A 14,723-nucleotide genomic window follows, 5' to 3' on the forward strand; every position below is an offset into this window, starting at 1 on the left:
TCTCTACACAATCCATCACTTATTGATAAAAGGAAGATAATATTGTGAATCCTTTTTTGAATTAGAATATAGCAATTAGGCCTGTGCATGGGGAAAATTTTCAGTTCGGTTCGGCATTCCGAAATTCGGGATTTTCGCAATTCGGGACTTCGGAACTTCGGCACTTCGACACTATGGAATTTCGGAACTTCGGCATTTCGGGACTTCGGCACCTCGGGACTTCTCTTGCAGCCACTTGGTAGATAACTCCCTAATTCCCACGGTATTAGGGAGTTATCTACCAAAAGGCTGAAAGACCTAAATTGGTCTTTCAGCCATATTTACTAATACTAAGCAAAAATTACTTGGTATTAGTAAATTTTGCCCCTACTCGCTATACCGCGAGTAGGGGCATGTCTAGTAAACAGTGAGCAGCCTGTGACTGCTCACTGTTTAAAAAAAAAAAAAAAAAAATAGTGCCCCTGCCCCTGAGCGGTGGGTGGGGGCCCTAAAGTAAAATGATAGGGGGGGACCTATTGTCCTCCCCCCTGGCCCCCACCCCTGAGCGGTGGGTGGGGGCCCTAAACTAGAATAAGGGGGGGGACCTTGTGGGGACCCTAAACAAGAAAAAGGGGGGACCTAGTGTCCTCCCCCCTGGCCCCCACCCCTCAACAGGGGGTGGGGGCCCTAAATACTAATAAGGGGGGGACCCCCCCAATAAAAGTTATCCCCCTACCTTTAACTAAGTACCTGTAAAAAAAAAAAACAAAAAAAAAAAACTTACAATTCGATGTTTTCTAAAATCTTCTTTTTTCAACCCCCAAAAAAGCCAAATAAAAAAACATAATAACCGACGCAATTATTAATAAAATAAAACGAGCGCCAAAAAAATAATCCATCTTCATCTTCAAAAATAATCCATCTGGAGGGCTCCGCGCAGACTGAGCTCTGCCCCCCGCCCTGCAATTAGGCTCAGAGCACTCTGATTGGGTTTAACCCCATAAGGACCAAACTTCTGGAATAAAAGGGAATCATGACATGTCACACATGTCATGTGTCCTTAAGGGGTTAAGCCATCCAATCAGAGTGCTGTGACAGGTAAATATAGAGACTTACCGGTCAGTCTCTTCATTTACCTGTCCGAGCACTCTGATTGGATGGCTTAAACCCACCAATCAGAGTGCTCTGAGCCTAATTGCGGGGCAAGGCTTTATAAGCCTTCCCCCGCCCTGCAGAGCTCAGTGTGCGCGGAGCCCTTGCCGGGTGAAGATGGAATTTTTTATTTATTTTTTTGCGCTCGTGTTTTTTTTTTTTTTATAATTGCGGCGGTTATTATGGTTTTTTTATTTGCCCTTTTTTGGGGCTGAAAAAAGAAGATTTTAGAAGAAAGAAAACATCGAATGGTAAGTTTTATTTTTTACACGTACTTAGTTAAAGGTCCCCCTCATTATTTTTAGGGTGAGGGGGGTAGGTAGGGGGATAATTTTTATTTGGGGGGGTAGGGGGTGACTAGGGGTTTGGGGACCCCTAGTCACCTGGGGGGGGGGGACATTTTTTTTTCTGATTTTCATAAACATTGTAAGCATAAATGGAGATTAAGCATTATTGATCCCAGTTTAATCATTGTGTTTAGTGGATATTGATGTATATAGTTAGTCCTCCTGCCTTGATCCAGTTTCAATCACTGTGTTTATATTTTAAGTCTGTGTGGTTTTTATATTTGTGTATAGGTCTCCATGGAAACGACCCCAGGCCGCATCATTGAGTAGTATGACGCCATGTGGTTGCAGACCCACGTCGGGTCGCCCGTGGCAGTCCCGGTCCGGGTGTTCTAGGAGTCGGATGCAGCACAGGTGGGGGTGAGTAAATATGATTTTTATGCTTTATATGTTGGGTTAGTGTATGTGCACATTATGTCCTGATGAAAGCTTGAGGGAATCAAGCTGAAACGTTGACCATTTTTTAAACTGGAAGGTAAATAAAAGTTATATTTTACAAGTCCTTGGAGTACCCCGGGCTCTAAAGGGATTTTTGGTGGAGTGCAATATTTTTTTCCTTTTTTTTTTTTTTGTGTGTGTACACTGAACAAAATTATAAACGCAACTCTTTTGTTTTTGCCCCAATTTTTCATGAGCTGAACTCAAAGATCTAAGACTTTTTCTATGTACACAAAAGGCCTATTTCTCTCAAATATTGTTCACAAATCTGTCTATATCTGTGTTAGTGAGCACTTCTCCTTTGCTGAGATAATCCATCCACCTCACAGGTGTGGCAGATCAAGATGCTGATTAAACATCATGATTATTGCAAAGGTGTGCCTTAGGCTGGCCACAATAAAAGGCCACTCTATTTTACTGTATTGGGGGCTTCTGAGGGGGTCTGAAAACCAGTCAGTATATGGTGTATATGCCTGCCCATACCATAACCCCACCGCCACTATGGGCTACAACATTGACATCAGCAAACCGCTCACCCACATGATGCCATACACAATGTCTGCCATCTGCTCAGTACAGTGAAAACCGGGATTCATCCGTGAAGAGAACACCTCCCCAAAGTGCCAGACGCCATCGAATGTGAGCAATTGCCCCCTCAGGTTGGTTACGACGACAAACTGCAGTCAGGTCGAGAACCCGATGAGGAAGACAAGCATGCAGATGAGCTTCCCTAAGACAGTATCTGACAGTTTGTGCAGAAATTGTTTGGTTATGCAAACCGATTGTTGCAGTAGCTGTCTGGGTGGCTGGTCTCAGACGATCTTGGAGGTGAAGATCCTGGATGTGGAGGTCCTGGGCTGGTGTGGTTGCACGTGATCTGCGGTTGTTAGGGCTGTTGGATGTACTGCCAAATTCTCTGAAACGCCTTTGGAGACGGCTTATGGTAGAGAAATGAACATTGAATTCACAGGCAACAGCTCTGGTGGACATTCCTGCAGGCAGCATGCCAATTGCACGCTCTCTCAAAACTTGCGACATCTGTGGCATTGTGCTGTGTGATAAAACTGCACATTTTAGAGTGGCCTTTTATTGTGGCCAGCCTATAAGGAGAAGTGCTCACTAACACAGATTTAGACAGATTTGTGAACAATATTTGATTTAACTCCTAAATGGCAGTGAATTGAGCAGTTAGACTGCAGGGGTATGATATATACACCAAAACTACTTCATTAAGCTAAAGTTGTTTGGGTGACTACAGTGTCCCTTAAAATCACAGACCTCTGTCCTTAAAGGTTCACTTTAAGCAACATAACTTCTCCAGTTTTCTCTAGTGGTTATGTTACCTACATTTTCCAAACCCGTTCTCGCAGTGAAGTAAAGACCTGACATAAACAGGGGAACGTAAAATCCCAAACCTCCCTATTATCAATGATTCCTATCCTGGGTAGTGATGCTTGGCTGTCATTGTAACTTGAATTATATATTTCAATTTAATTCAATACTCCTCCTCCCCCCTCCCCAGTGTTACATGGTCAATATCACCCTCTTTGTGACTAAATCAAACAGTAAAGTATAGAACAGGTCAAGATACAGGTTACAATAATCCAATGAAGACAAATGCACCCCAATTCTAACAATAACTCCTGGAAACCGGAAACTATCAGCAGGCGCTCTTTGATGACGCGCAGTAGTCGGAGCCGCCATTTTTGTTGAGGCTACGGTAGCGTTCGGAGTTTTAGGGTGTTCGTGGGGTTCCCGTCTCAGCCCGTTACATACATATATCTAAACGAGACTCAGTGAAACTGAAACCGATGCTTGTATTTGTAGTCTAACTGGCTAAAACATAACTTCCTGTTTTACCGGAACCGGAAGTATCGCTGCTCGTTGAGGGTGCGGCCGCCATGATTCTTGTGGGAACCAGTTAGTTTACGTAAATCCTCTCGCAGACATAACAAAGGATGGACAAATACAGCGGTACTAAAGCGAGCCGAGATGCTGTCCTTTCAAACCCCTGTGTTGTTTTGAGATGTTTACTTCGCTGAGCCCATACCCTGACATTAATGGGCACTGTGCCCAAAACAAACATGGCGGCTTAGGATTCCATTTCCCCATGGTAACAGTCTCCGGCGGGTGCATTAGACGTGATGTCTGTGTGTGGGGTAATCAGCAGGGGAGCAGGGAGAGGGTCTGCAGACAGACATGAGCACAGACCCCTCTGTGCCACCAGGGAGCTGGACATCCAGGGTAATGGAGTCACCTTCTCTGTTACATGGCATAGCTATCCCATCAAAGCTGCTGGAAAGCAGATGGTCAGTTTAGTGTTTTTTATTGATTGCGTTTTATGTAACTAGAATACTGTTACAAGATAAACTTCTTCCTAAGAAGTGAGTCCAAGTATTGTATGCAAAGAGGTAGTGAGTGCAGTGCTGAGGATACCATGGGAGACAGAGAGCCAACCTTAATAGCGGTATAGGGATTCATCGCTGTCTAAACTGGTCAGCAATTTATAGAGTATCCCAGCAAATACACTCCGTATAAAACATGCTCAAATTAAATAAACAGCTACTGGACATGCGCTGTATATATCATTTATGTAAAATATAAGTAATTTGCTAATACTTTGCATACCATGAGCATGGCGCCCTGGAAAGGTACACATTCTAGCACATTTGTTTGTTTTGGAATGGTGACGCTAACCAGATTATGTTTTGTGTTTTTAATTATTTGCTTTTGAATACTTTTGCAGCTGTTGTATGACTTTTTCGAAGTTGGACGGAGATTAGAGCCTGTTAGTAAGTCATCTTACAGAACCATTGAAGATGAACTTGGACGGGAATAAGATGACTGAGAGGATCCTGGATCTAACGCTGAAGATCATCTACCTGCTGACTGGAGAGGTGAGGGATTCTGGGTAATGTCATTATGGAGATCATCTACCTGCTGACTGGAGAGGTGAGGGATTCTGGGTAATGTCACCATGGAGATCATCTACCTGCTGGCTGGAGAGGTGAGGGATTCTGGGTAATGTCACCATGGAGATCATCTACCTGCTGACTGGAGAGGTGAGGGATTCTGGGTAATGTCATTATGGAGATCATCTACCTGCTGACTGGAGAGGTGAGGGATTCTGGGTAATGTCAGTATGGAGATCATCTACCTGCTGGCTGGAGAGGTGAGGGATTCTGGGTAATGTCACCATGGAGATCATCTACCTGCTGACTGGAGAGGTGAGGGATTCTGGGTAATGTCATTATGGAGATCATCTACCTGCTGACTGGAGAGGTGAGGGATTCTGGGTAATGTCAGTATGGAGATCATCTACCTGCTGACTGGAGAGGTGAGGGATTCTGGGTAATGTCACCATGGAGATCATCTACCTGCTGACTGGAGAGGTGAGGGATTCTGGGTAATGTCATTATGGAGATCATCTACCTGCTGGCTGGAGAGGTGAGGGATTCTGGGTAATGTCAGTCTGGAGATCATCTACTTGCTGGCTGGAGAGGTGAGGGATTCTGGGTAATGTCACCATGGAGATCATCTACCTGCTGACTGGAGAGGTGAGGGATTCTGGGTAATGTCATTATGGAGATCATCTACCTGCTGGCTGGAGAGGTGAGGGATTCTGGGTAATGTCAGTCTGGAGATCATCTACCTGCTGGCTGGAGAGGTGAGGGATTCTGGGTAATGTCACCATGGAGATCATCTACCTGCTGGCTGGAGAGGTGAGGGATTCTGGGTAATGTCAGTATGGAGATCACATACCTGCTGGCTGGAGAGGTGAGGGATTCTGGGTAATGTCATTATGGAGATCACATACCTGCTGGCTGGAGAGGTGAGGGATTCTGGGTAATGTCATTATGGAGATCATCTACCTGCTGACTGGGGAGGTGAGGGATTCTGGGTAATGTCATTATGGAGATCATCTACCTGCTGGCTGGAGAGGTGAGGGATTCTGGGTAATGTCATTATGGAGATCATCTACCTGCTGGCTGGAGAGGTGAGGGATTCTGGGTAATGTCACCATGGAGATCATCTACCTGCTGGCTGGAGAGGTGAGGGATTCTGGGTAATGTCATTATGGAGATCATCTACCTGCTGACTGGAGAGGTGAGGGATTCTGGGTAATGTCATTATGGAGATCATCTACCTGCTGACTGGAGAGGTGAGGGATTCTGGGTAATGTCACCATGGAGATCATCTACCTGCTGGCTGGAGAGGTGAGGGATTCTGGGTAATGTCACCATGGAGATCATCTACCTGCTGACTGGAGAGGTGAGGGATTCTGGGTAATGTCATTATGGAGATCATCTACCTGCTGATTGGAGAGGTGAGGGATTCTGGGTAATGTCACCATGGAGATCATCTACCTGCTGGCTGGAGAGGTGAGGGATTCTGGGTAATGTCATTATGGAGATCATCTACCTGCTGACTGGAGAGGTGAGGGATTCTGGGTAATGTCATTATGGAGATCATCTACCTGCTGACTGGAGAGGTGAGGGATTCTGGGTAATGTCACAGTGACAGCTATATTGTCTTTAGTCTGTAGTCTCTATTACACGTATAAACAGGGTTTAGTGAAACTTTAGCCAAGGGTAGATTCTTGGTAGATTTTTGTTGTTAGTACCAGCAAATGGTGCCGTCATGGTCAAGTGTAGACTTTTTTTGAGAACTTAGAGCAATCATATTGAAATGTCTCTTCGTTATTGATTTTGTGGGTTTTAATAAGTGATATTTACTTCTATTTGTAGGATTACATTGTTGCAAAAAGATCTGGTGAGCCTGTACTGCAGAACGGTCTTCATACTTCAGAAAGTGTCCGCAAAACTCCAAGCTCCAGCACGGTGCCTCCACCTCACTCACTGATAAATGAGAGAAACAATGACCAGAAGATCCTGGAACTGACCAATCAGATCATCCAGCTGCTGACTGGAGAGGTGAGGCTGCTGGGAATGGGGCATTATACAGTAAAACCAAGGGATGTGTCTGGATGGTGACTGTATCATTGTGTGTGTCAGGTTCCTATAAGGTGTGAGGATGTCACTGTCTATTTCTCCATGGAGGAGTGGGAGTATCTAGAAGGACACAAGGACCTCTACAAGGACGTGATGAATGAAACTCACCAGCTGATCAGTTCACTAGGTAAGAGGAGGTTTAATCATAACACGGCTCTGTCACCTTTATTCAAAATGAGTATTTCCATCTTCAAGAAATACTCACATTGACTGAGTTTGGATTCCACTGAAATTCCAGCACACTACAAAGATACATGTTGACAAAAGAGGGACTTCTTTGTTTAAGTATGTTTCCTACACTTTACAGAACTTGACTTACTAATCACTAGTAAGACATTGTTTATCGTTTAACACTGACCTCATGTGCAAGAGCACAACACTTAGATTGGCTCCTGGCAGATGAAACAACAGGAGCTGAATAGGACCAGCAGGAAGAACATGGCGACTGCCACAAGCAACATGTTCAGGTAAGTAAAACTCGCCTTCACCTGCACCTCAAGGATACTGGACACTCATCAAAGCACTCATCTTGCAATGACCCCATATGGTGACAGAGCCACCTTAGAAGGTGCTAAAGCTTTTTTTTTTTTTATTATTATTAAAATCACAAATGTTTTAACAGGATGTATTTTTTTTTTCTTTTTTGAAAGGTGGATCTGTGGACAGATCTACAGATGCTGGATATCAAAGCCCCCTTACTGTCGCAAATTGTCTACAAGAAGAGAACATGAAAAGTAGCCTCACCAGAACATATCCCAGAACAGATGATCCATGGGAGGTACAATGGAAATCTGCTAAATGTGGAACGGATGAATCAACCTTCGCTAAAGTTAATCTCTCTGACCTGTGTATACCTGTAGAACAGTCACCTACACAAATTACAGAAGAATCTGCCCTGTCTGAAGAAGAAGATTTCCCAGAAGCTAATATCTGTGCCACCACAGACCACACACAGGCAGAATATACAGTTACATATATCAAAGAGGAATATGTATCTGATGAAGGTGATTTCTCAGACACAGATAGTTATACACTCACCAGATATGCACAGTCAGACTATACAGCTACTCGTGTTGCAGAGAAACTGTCCGAATGCGAAGAAGGAAATTTCACTGACATGAACAGTTATATGCCCCCTGAAAATAGACAGGGAGAACAAGCATCTCCTCTATTGTCTTTTGCAAATTGGCAGTTGCCTGAGTCAAACTGTGATTTTTTTCCTTCATCATCAGCTTGTTCTGCACAGGAGAAATATTTTATGACTTCAGCAGATCTTAATAAGGATCAAATGAATAACACGGGTGACAAACCATATTCTTGTCGTGTTTGTGGAAACGTGTTCACACGTAGATCAAATCTTCTTGCACATCGAAAGATACACACAGGGGACAAACCATTTGCTTGTCCTGAATGTGGAAAATGTTTTTCAGTACACTCAAAGCTGCATACACACCTGAAGATTCATTCGGGAGTAAAGCCATTTTCCTGCTCCGAATGTGGAAAAAGTTTTATTTTTAAGTCCAACCTCACCGAACATCAGAGGATTCATAAAAAAGAAAATGCGTTTTCTTGTTCTGAATGTGGGAAGTGCTTTACCTTTAAGTCAAATCTTACTAGACATCAGAGACTTCATGCGGGAGAGAAACTGTATTCCTGCACAGAATGTGGTAAAGGTTTCAATCGTCCTTCGTGTCTTGTGACACATAGAATGACCCACACAGGAGAGAAGCCATTTTCTTGTTCTGAATGTGAAAAACGATTTCGAACTCATTCATGTCTTATTAAACACCAAAGGATACATATAGGAAAAAACCTGTATTCTTGAGCTGAATGTTAACATTCATTGTATTAAATATGTGTATTTGTCTTCCCCCCCCCCCCCCCCCCCCCCCCTATCTTCATATATACATGTTGGTATGTATATCGGACCTGCAATATTCAGTGATGTTTTAGGGATATTTTTTTTACTCTTCATACAGGGACAATTGATTAAAAAAACATAAATTGGGACTTTGGGTTTGTGTAAGAAAACTTACCTTAGTTGACGCTCCTGCGTCAGTTCATACACAGTTCCTGCCAGCATTTTTGACCATAGACACTGTAGACTCTCCACTTTTAATAACATAATTGTTACACCCACTCACATGGGGGGGGGGGGGGGCGCTATCAAGTAAACATCCCAGCCATTTATAATGTGTATATATAGCCATAACAGAGCTGTGATTTTCTATTAGTGATTGCATGACTTTGGAACTTCTCACAGGTAGATCCTTTAAGTGTCTTGAATGCACAGCGGCAGTTAACACACTGGATGTGAGCACTGCTGTGGCACACCCTGGATCCTGACCAGCCATGTGGGAATGCGCCGAAGGTAAGCGCTCACTTCCTCTGATATAAATGCTGGCAGAGGAGAGGTGAGCAGAAGATTGAGCAGTGGGACAGGATGGGTCGTGATCTACACAAAAAAACTATTAAGCTAAAGTTGTTTTGGAACTTAGAGTATCCATTTAATATACAAATGACAAGAAAATAAAAAGAAAATAGGGGTGTAAGTACAGCTCTTGAGCTCAGAAACCAAATGTATGCCTACTATTACATTCTTAATTTTTTTTTGTCCTGTGAAAAGTGCGTTGTATGTGGGCAGTTGGCCTACCCTATAACGAGAGATGACTTTATAGATTAGCTGTGTTCTCTTTGTATCTCCTCCCTCCTACTTTCCAATGATTGTAAAAGTGACACTGTCATGTTTTCTTTGCCTTTAATTATATTCATTGAATTTTATTCCATGTGCCGGATCTCAATACCTGGGTGCTGCCATTTTGTTCTCTTCTGTCAACAATGTCTGCAATTTGCCCTATTGTGGGATTCTTTTGGCTGATGGATTGTGAGCAGATTAGCATATGCAAAAGGAAATCCGACCTTTACCTTTAGCATATGATAGGATCATTTAGCCATATACATGCACCTTGGGGCAGACAGTGTTAAAAAACCAGCAGTTAGTGTTTGTGGTCTTCTCTGCTTCAAACAATGCTCGACCCGAGGTGTATGCATATGGCCGAATGATCCTATCATATACTAAAGATAGCGATGATTTTATATCTCTGTTTTACATATAATACTTTTTAAAAAAATCAATTTTCCTTTCAAAACTTGATAAAAGGATTATTATATTAAAAAAGTTTTGAGGTGAGTATTATGCGCTGCCTATTGCCAAAGATCACACATACCAAAAAAGTATTTCTTTCTTTATTGTATGTATAACCAAAAAAAGCTAACGTGCATTTAAAAAAATAAAAATAAGAACAAAGGAAAGTAGAGGAGCACAAAGGCTTAATTTAAAAGCAAAACATACAAAGTGACAGGTCTGCTTTGAAGATGGGAATATCAAGGGTTGGAGGTAACTGCCAAAAATTAACATGTTATGCTCTAATTAGTGTGAAACCATTCGGCAAGATAATCTTTTTGACACAAATCACATTGACCGTTTTGGAATTTCAATGAATTCAAATAAAATTTAAAAAAAATCTCAGATTACTAAAACATTGATTTAATATTTTTTGATAAAGTATTAAAATGCTTTTTTTTCCCAAAATATTGAAATGTACAAACCTTCATCATATATATATATATATAAAAAAAATCAGCAATATATATTAAAAAACTATTAAAATGTTAAACTTTTTAAAAAAAATGTAATTATATTTCATTTTAAAAGTTTCTCCAAAAATAGTAAATGATTTGGAAAGCCTATCCAACAATATTTAATCGATGCCTAAGTTGGGACTTATTTGTCTAATGCACAGTGTTGAGGCTGATAAAAAAAAAAGGAGCGGTTTTAGCTGTCTCTTTTTAATTTCCTAGTAGCCTTCCCTAGTAATGGCTGTGGGAAAAGGATTTTTTGTAAGAAGTTCTCTTGAGAATTTTGTGTGAACTTCCATATACCTCTGTTTGTGCAAGGGTACAACAATAACTCAAGCTTGTGGAAGACGAAGTACCAGGAGCTTAAGATGGACATGAAGAAGACAATGACAGAACTTAAGAATTCCTAGTAGAGTCACTTTTAAAAAATTACAAGTTAAATTCTAATTAAAGAGCACAAAATTAGCTTTGTGCTTTCAAATTTATAGACCACAATTTAAAGCACTGTAAAAAAAAAAAACGAGCCTCACCCGCTTGTCAATAAAACACTCCCACAGGTGGTTCTCCTGCTCTTCCAGAAGTATATTTTGTTCCTGGCTTCTATATTGTATGGGAATTTGTAAAGCACTGTGTCACACCAATCATTCTTGTATACAACCAGTAACTTAAAAACAGGATCCAATAAGGAACAGGAGCTGAAAAAAGTTCACACACTTTTAAAGGACAACGGTCATCAAATCTTCGTGGTTTTTTTTTCAAAAAGTAGTAAAACAGCATACATTTTTCATAAATGATGTACATTGATGTTGAGCTACCATGTTGGGTCAGGAGGGGTAACCAACACATGGAAAGCATCCACCTAATATTGGTTTAACTTCAAAAATCCTCACAGGAAGCTCATGTTTTCCTTCGATGAGAATAAGACTTTGTAGATCGTGGCTGTAAGTTTGTTCATTAACTGACTTAAACATCACTTATTCCTGTACTTAGATAGCGAATGCATCATCTCTCCTTGCCGGCGATTCAGTTGGAAGCGATGCGGTCCTGACGTCTGTTACCGATGGTGTAATCGTTCAGACCTTGTATCGCCTGCGTGAACAATAAGGAGAATGGCATTCGGGAGGCAATAACTACCGAACAGGGAAGCATTTGTACCCTAACAGCCAAGGAATGGATTCATCAGTGTTCGTGTGAGAACCCCCGAAACATGACCGATTGTTGCCTTGTTTTCTCTGGAGCTGTTTTGTTGCATCACCTTGTAGCCGACTGGGCAAAACTTCATTTGAATGGCGTTCCCGAACCAATGAAGGGATCTGAGTGATATTTTGGCAAAGTGTGCACTCGGATCAAAACTATTCGGTGATATGACTTTCGTGGGGTTCTGAAATTATTAAAATGTATTTTTGAGAGGTTTAAAATAGCCAGGTTTTGACCTTGTGAGCAAGCACACGTATAACAGCATGCCAAACCACCCAACCATTAACACACTCACAGGGGCGAACCCACAGCCCAGCCACTGCAACCACAAACCGTAGCGAGCACACGAGAATAGGAAGACAGGTGGAGGTGTTGAACACATGAGTCAGGCACCACACCTCAGCCAACAATGGCAGCCGCAACCCACACGGCACCTGGGACAACACACACCTATCATACTAGATGCAAAGACACTCCACGCACAGCCAAAACACCGCACCAACCAGACCCTTTCCACCGTGGCACGAGCTACACTCTACCCACATAACTACACGCAGAGGCATTACGCCACACAAGAACCATACATACACAGTCCAGGACAACCAGGGCGAGAATTGTAAAATGTGAATTGTAAAATGTAAAATGTAAAACGTAATCTGCGAAATGTAAAATGCAAAGTGTAAAATGTACAACGCAACATGTAAAATGCAAAATGTAACATGCATAGCAAGAAATGTTTAACTTTATTGTATATAGTTCACAGGTTCTTCCTTTTCCTTTTTCTCATCTTCCATATTGCATGTTGAAACCTAACGAGGTGACCACGTACTCTGACCCCGCCTCACAGACACACAGAGGCCCTAAATCCTCTCATACTACAAGCCAATAGGCAATGGCGACAACCCACCACACACCACAAGAGACTATGACGTCACCTGCACCGAGACCTAACTGTTCTCTACCCACAGACGCCGACTCAGAACCACACCCCAGTACTAAGTAAAGCCGGGAGGGACGAGTAGACGCTGCCAACACAGACGTACGACCACCTACTCACCTCCTCGACCCACCGACGGATTGACCCCACCAGACTCATACGGATACTCTGATCCCCCAGGACGACCTGGCAACACGACCATAAGACCAGGTTAGCACCCAACACCCACACTCATATTCCCCCCCCACCCTCCTAGCCCCCCCCCCTAACCCCCTGCCCCCTCGATTCCCATACTACACCCTTGACCCCCATCTTGCCACACGACCCCCTAGAGAGGAACTGGAGATGCCTTCACTACCGCACACACACCCCACTTCAGGACCAGGGGATAAGGGCAACATTAATCCCTCTCAATTCACATGTATATCCATCAACTGTAAAGGCCTGAATAACCCAGCTAAACGGCACCGACTTCTCCGGTGGGCCAACCGCACCAAAGCCGACCTAATTCTACTCCAAGAAACCCACTATGAACAGACAAGAGCCTTCCCTCTCCTGAGTAGACACTACAGGGAGTGCTACTTAGCTAGCTCACCACAGGGGAAAAGAGACGGAGTAGCCATTTTAGCACGCAAGACCTGCCCCATCACCTTCACACGCACAGTAACGGACCCCCAAGGGAGATATATAACAGTGGCGGGACAAATAGGGCCCCACAAATACGCTTTCTCCTCAATCTATGCCCCCACCCACCCCGACACACACTTCTGGCACACATTCCAGACACACCTCCGTCTTTTCTCCTCCCACCACCTCATAATAGGGGGAGACTACAACGCCACAATGGCACCTGAACTGGACAGACGACGAACAAAGACGCGACAAGCAAAACCCCTGCCTCCCACACGAAATGACAAATCACTCCAAGCCTTTGTCTCCCGCACACATCTAGTAGACACCTGGAGGATACTCCACCCCACTGAAGCAGACTACACATTCTACTCAAACCCACACTCTTCTTACTCCCGTATAGACATGTTCCTCACTTCCCCCTCCTTACTCCCACACATCACAAAAGCAAACATAGGATCAATCACATGGTCAGACCACGCAGATATACTCCTCTCCTTCACCCTACCACACACGACCAGGAATTGGTCCTGGAGACTTAACCCAACCCACCTACACAACACTTCTATCAAAAATAAAATCCAAACCGACATAGCGGACTACTTTGACATCAACAGAGGCTCCGTTACCTCAGCATGCACCCTGTGGGCAGCCCATAAAGCGGTCATACGGGGCAAACTGATAGCGGCAGCCTCGGCACACAAAAAACAGCAGCTACAAACACTAGAAACGCACCTATCAGCCCTAAGAACACTGGAACACCAACATAAAACAAACCCTACACCTGACCTCATGCCCCAAATCCAGGAGCAGAGACGGGAAATACAGACATTCATGGCACAGGACTCCAAAAAAGCCCTCCAATGGACTAGACAGATGTTCTACGAAAAGTCGAACAAGGCAGACACACTCCTAGCCCACAGACTCCGTAAGCGGACATGCAACAAACACATCCCGCACATATCAACGCCGGACGGACAGAAACACACCCTTCCAAACCAAATCGCTAAGGTCTTCCATGATTACTACGCCTCACTATACGATCACGACCCCGAATCACGAAACAACCCCTCCCAAACACGAAATAACATACAGGCCTTCCTAGACGACATCCCTATGCCCAACCTCACGGAAGCTGGGAAACAAACACTGCGCTCACCTATCACACTCGAGGAGATAGCCCAAGCCATGAAAACACTAAAGCCCAACAAATGCCCAGGACCAGACGGTTTCTCTGGATTATACTACAAAACCTTCTCACCGCTGCTCCTACCACACCTCCTACACTTATTCACGGCACTCATGGATGGGGAGGTCCCGCCTACAGACATGATTAAAGCCAACATATGCCTGCTCCCCAAACCCCATACATCACACACAGATCCAGGCCAC

The 14,723-nt window shown here is 43.5% G+C and overlaps 1 protein-coding gene across 1 annotated transcript in view; it reads left to right on the forward strand.

Annotated features, from left to right (window-relative positions):
- The first annotated feature begins 4,078 nt into the window (after positions 1 to 4,078).
- LOC134574844 (oocyte zinc finger protein XlCOF8.4-like) overlaps positions 4,079 to 14,723 on the forward strand; it is a 29,724-nt gene continuing 19,079 nt past the window's right edge. The window contains exons 1-6 of the mRNA XM_063433902.1: positions 4,079 to 4,160; positions 4,663 to 4,813; positions 6,665 to 6,850; positions 6,932 to 7,055; positions 7,579 to 8,748; positions 10,886 to 10,976. Of these exons, the coding sequence (XP_063289972.1) occupies positions 4,736 to 4,813; positions 6,665 to 6,850; positions 6,932 to 7,055; positions 7,579 to 8,748; positions 10,886 to 10,976 (1,649 nt within the window). The 5' untranslated portion in view covers positions 4,079 to 4,160; positions 4,663 to 4,735. The remainder of the gene's footprint in view (positions 4,161 to 4,662; positions 4,814 to 6,664; positions 6,851 to 6,931; positions 7,056 to 7,578; positions 8,749 to 10,885; positions 10,977 to 14,723) is intronic.

The sequence above is a fragment of the Pelobates fuscus genome, chromosome 10 (genome assembly GCF_036172605.1).
Source record: "Pelobates fuscus isolate aPelFus1 chromosome 10, aPelFus1.pri, whole genome shotgun sequence".
Lineage (NCBI taxonomy): Eukaryota > Metazoa > Chordata > Amphibia > Anura > Pelobatidae > Pelobates > Pelobates fuscus.